The following is a 4,830-nucleotide window of genomic DNA, read 5'->3' on the forward strand; positions in this document are numbered from 1 at the left end:
GAGTACACTTTTTATAATTTGCAATCTACCACTGTAAGAAAGCAATTTAGAGGACCAACATCTGATCCTTGCCACTATCTTATCAACAAGAGGTAAACACTGCTGGATATTCAACTTTCTTGAGCTCAAAGGTACTCCAAGGTACTTAAATGGTATCTCCCCCATAGTAAACTGCATCTCCTGAAGAATCTGCCTTTTGAACTCCTCTGGTACCCTAGCCACATAAAAGGAACTTTTCTCAAGGTTAGCTTGCAATCCAGATACACTTGAGAGATGATTGAAAGCCTCAAGTAATAGCTGGATGGACCCTTTATCAACCCTACAACACATGATCAAATCATCTGCAAAGCAGATGTGTACCAGTTGCAGTCTTTCACACTTAGGGTGGTAATTGAAGTTGGGATTATGTCTCAACTGTTTCAAGGACCTGTCTAGATATTCCATTACAAGAACAAATAGGTAAGGGAACATAAGATCCCCTTTCCTAAGCCCCTTCTTTGCTTGGAACTGGTCAGTTAATGATCCATTAATCAGAATTGAATAACTAACAGTAGAAACACAAATCATGATCAATTCAACTAGTTTACAGGGCAACCCAAATTCTAGCCGAACCATCCTAAAAAATCCCCACTCTATAGAATCATAAGCTTTCCTGATATCTATCTTCGTGAAACATCTAGGTGACACATGCTTTTTACCATATCCCTTTACCAGCTCATGAGCTATAATTACATTGTCCAGGATATTCCTACCTTCTATGAATGCTGATTGTGAAGGTCCTACCAGATAATCTACCACGAGTTTGAGTTTAGCAGTTAACAGTTTGCCAATCAACTTGTATAGTGTAGTACAACAAGCAATTTGTCTAAACTCCTTCACAAAGTTAGGGCTTTTCACCTTTGGGACTAAGGTAACAGTTGTGCAGTTAATGTTTTTTAATAGTTTCCCATTTGAGAAGAACTGCATGAACGCCTCAATTACTTCATCTCCAATTATATGCTAGTATTCTTTAAAGAATTCAGCAGGGAAACCATCTATACCTGGAGCTTTATCAGGTGGAAGAATCTTCATTGTGTTTACTATTTCCTCTCTGGTAATAGGCAGCAAAAGCTGCCTTTGTTGCTCAATGGTCAAACATGGTCCATCCTTTGCTATGGCAGGATTTAGACATGGTAGTTCTTCAGCTGCAGTGCCAAGTAACACCTTAAAGAATGAAATAAACTCTTGTTGCACCAGGGTGAGGTCAGTGATCCTGTCTCCATGTTCATTACAAATGGATGCAACCTTGTTCTTAGCTTGTGTAGCCTTGAGGTGTGCATGAAATTTTTTTGTGTTGGCATCCCCATAAGCTAACCATGTTGCTCTAGACTTCTTTCTCAGCACTTGTTCATGTATCTTATCCCATTTCTGGATATCCCTTAAAGTGTCCATTTCAGCATTTATAAGGTTGGCATCAACATATTTTGGCTGAGCTTCTCTTGTACCTCTTGCAGCTCACCCTTCAAGCTATACAGTTTGGTTTCTAAGGAATTCATAGTTCTGTTGAGTTGCTTACATTGTGCACCTAACAGTTGCAATTTCCTCCACACCTTGTACATATAGAAGCCTTGAACCTGAACTTCCCATATTTGTTCAACCTGAGCCTTGAATTCCTCCTGCTTGAGTAATACATTCAATAGTCTGAATGGATTGGTACTAGGCTGATGCGCTACAGAGGTATTCACTAGTATAAGAGAGTGGTCCAAGCATTCAGGTAGACCAATCAATGCCTCCAAGTTAGCATGCTGCATGAACCATCTTGAATTCCCCAGAATCCAGTCAATTCTACTGTATATTCTACCCACAGCATCCTCTTGTTACACCATATGAACTCACATCCTCTTCTAGTCATTTGCCCTAACCCTATGTTTTCAACACAGCCTATAAAGTCTTGTATCTCTTGATGATGAACAGGGGTACCATTAATTCTATCTTCCACTGAAAGACAAGTATTAAAATCCCCCAGTAGAAGCCAGGGTTCAGCTATTATGTGATTGATGTGCCTCAATGTGTTCCATATCTCCTTCCTTTCAGTATTTGTATTATATCCATATACAAAAGTCACGTAAGTGGCAAAAGAAGACCCCTTATCTTCCACATAGCAGTGTATAAGTTGTGCCCTTGCTAGGACCACAGTAACCTTGACATTACTATGTTTCCAACCAAGCCATATTCTGCCATTTGGCTCCAGGGAATAGTCTACGTACCATGTCCAATTTTCCCCAAAGAACCTTCGGAATTTTTCTACCTTCCTTTGCTTTATTTTTGTCTCTAAACAACCCAGTAAATCTATTCTATGCTTTAGCAAAAAGGATCTCAACTCCTTTTGCTTGAAGGGCTGATTTAGCCCTCTAATGTTCCAAGCACATAAAATCATGTAGCACTCGTTGAGGGATGCTTAAGACCCTGTGTATCAATGCCTTCTACCACAAATCCCAGATTACTGAGGTGTGCTTACTGATTCAACTCCTGTGTCTCTCCACCATGATCATTACTGCCAGTTTGGTTTGTCACCTCCCCCTGAACTTGAGTGATTTGGTTTCCAGGCTTGGCCTGCCAACGCCCGTGTTGTGCTTGTGTATATCTACCTTGTGGATATGTAGGTGCTGCAGTAGGCTTAGGATCAACTACCTTCTCAGCAGTCACCCCTTTGTTTTTGGCATTCTTCCCAGCAGCTAAATTCACAGGGCAAGCTTCCACAACATGCCCCAAGCACATACAGTCCTTATAGTACTCTGGATACCAGTCATAAGACACCTCTTGTACCCTTGTCTTCCCTTTTGCTTCTTCTATAGTCAGTTGTTCAGGGAGTGGTTGAGTAACGTCCACCTCAACTAGGATTCTAGCATAAGATAACCTTCCCTCTTCGGCAGTCAATCTATCAGTGCAAAAAGGTTTACCCAAATAACTAGCAATCCTACCCAAGTTATCAGTTGCCTAATATTGGATAGGTAAATTCGGGAAGTTAACCCAAAGAGGCATTTGCCTTAATGATTCCTTGCCCATACTAAAATCAGCTTCCCATTCTTTGAGCACCATTGGACGATAATTAAAAGTGTAAGGCCTATTCTCTAGAATATCCATTTTATCTTGTTCATTTCCAAACTTGAAGATGAAATAGCCATCATCATGTAAGAATACTCTAGGTACCTCCACAAAATTCCAAATAGTATATACGAATTTCAAAATTTGCTTAAACGTAGGGTTCGTTCCAACTACATACCCTATTAGGGCACAATCCCACTTCATCTTTTGCATTTCCACCTCCTCCATATTAAGTTTGAAAAGTTTTCCCCTTCACGGAGCACCGGAGGGAAGTAGGACAGTTGTTTACCTTTTTTTGGAGCTCTATTGTTGTGTCGTGGAGCCTCCTCAACTGTAATGCTACCCCCAATGAATGTGAGATTTCTAGCTGCCTGTGCCGCAATCGTTTCATTCTCAGCCCCAATAGGTAGTGTAGTCATTGGTTGTTTGTCCCGTTGTGTAGCATCCTTCGTCGGAGCCTGTTGAACCTTCGAGCTCTGTGTAGCAAGGGTCAACCATTGTGTGAGCTGAACCGGAGCTAAGATGTTACACCTCGTAGTTGCGTACGTGGAATCTATTAGGCATTAGTTGGTTAAGTCTAGACGTGGCGCATTCATCTCATGGTTAATGAAGGTTTGAGTTCATATAATAATCTATGGAAGACTCGGGGACCAAGCAAATTAAGGAAATTAAGTTTGTCGAAAAATTTGAAACAGGATTTTGAGTCAACTTTGGAGGGGTATATATCCATGAATATTAGGATTTTTAAGGTGTTTCAAAATTCTAAGATGAAGTACGTCGAGTATAGTTTATAATGCAACAAACCTCTCATCGATCGGATATCGGAGTAGAGAATTATAGACGTTACAAACTGAACCGACAAGCAGAAACAACACTGCTACAGTACTGCTAAAAATACTGTAGCTACAGTGCTGCGGTCAGCCCCTATAAAAAGGGTCAAACCCTCATTTTTTTCATCCAAAACTCTCCTACAATTTCCAGAAAATTCCACTCCAAAAAGGCTCTTAAATATTACCTAAAAGTAAAAATCTTGAGTAAAATTCAAGCTCTAGAGTGCTAATCGAAGTCCGGACAACGTATAGTCGCGAGTATCATATCGTTTTGTGTTGAAGCTAGATTGGAAACAAGTGGGTATTGAAGATCTTGCCACTTTAGTGAAAAATAAGGTATGAATCATTGAATCTTTTTCTTATTAACTTTGATTAAGGAATAGTTACAAGAATAAGAGTTGTAGTTTGTTGTATTGATGTTGTTGGCTTATGGATGGAGGTTTGAAGAAGATTTTGAGTGAAAATACATATATTTGTCTTGTAGAATGTTAATAATGTTGTTGTTGATGTTGTTGGTATTGTTTAGGAGTTTTTTTGGGTATTTGGAAGAAGTCGACGATATAGGGGAAATGCTGCCCAAATTTTTGTAACCCAAATTGGACTTCCATAAATTGGTGCGCATGGGTTGATGGAAATATGCAAAATTAGTATTCCACAATTATTATTTATAAGTTGATGGATTTATGATGAAGGTGTGACTAATGATATATTTCTCGATATATATATAGGTTCGGGCGAAGGGCAAGCCTCGATATAAGGAATTCTTTAAGGGGTGGCTCGACGGATAAGGTATGTAAGGTGTTCGCTCACCCTTCTTTGGCACGAATCCAATTAGTACATAAACACGGGTGTTCCATAACAAATGCCACTTCATTCCTATGCTTGTATTTTCAATCTCAAGGTCTTGTTGTTTGAT

At 39.7% G+C, this 4,830-nt stretch overlaps 1 protein-coding gene across 1 annotated transcript; it reads right to left on the minus strand.

Moving 5' to 3' along the window:
- Positions 1 to 1,439: 1,439 nt before the first annotated feature.
- LOC132639819 (uncharacterized) lies at positions 1,440 to 3,503 on the minus strand. The gene is made up of 4 exons (XM_060356227.1): positions 3,348 to 3,503; positions 2,498 to 2,976; positions 1,841 to 2,390; positions 1,440 to 1,784 (listed from the first exon to the last, which is right to left on the minus strand). Exons 1-4 carry the CDS (start codon positions 3,501 to 3,503, stop codon positions 1,440 to 1,442), a joined length of 1,530 nt encoding a protein of 509 aa, XP_060212210.1.
- Positions 3,504 to 4,830: the final 1,327 nt, after the last annotated feature.

This window comes from Lycium barbarum, chromosome 5 (genome assembly GCF_019175385.1).
Source record: "Lycium barbarum isolate Lr01 chromosome 5, ASM1917538v2, whole genome shotgun sequence".
Taxonomy (NCBI): domain Eukaryota; kingdom Viridiplantae; phylum Streptophyta; class Magnoliopsida; order Solanales; family Solanaceae; genus Lycium; species Lycium barbarum.

Coding starts and splice junctions, on each gene's coding strand:
- LOC132639819 (XM_060356227.1), bottom strand. CDS start 3,503: ATGACTACACTACCTATTGGGGCTGAGAATGAAACGATTGCGGCACAG. Junction 2,977..3,347: donor AACTGTCCTACTTCCCTCCG/GTGCTCCGTGAA, acceptor ATCCAATATTAG/GCAACTGATAACTTGGGTAG. Junction 1,785..1,840: donor GTAACAAGAGGATGCTGTGG/GTAGAATATACA, acceptor TGGTTCATGCAG/CATGCTAACTTGGAGGCATT.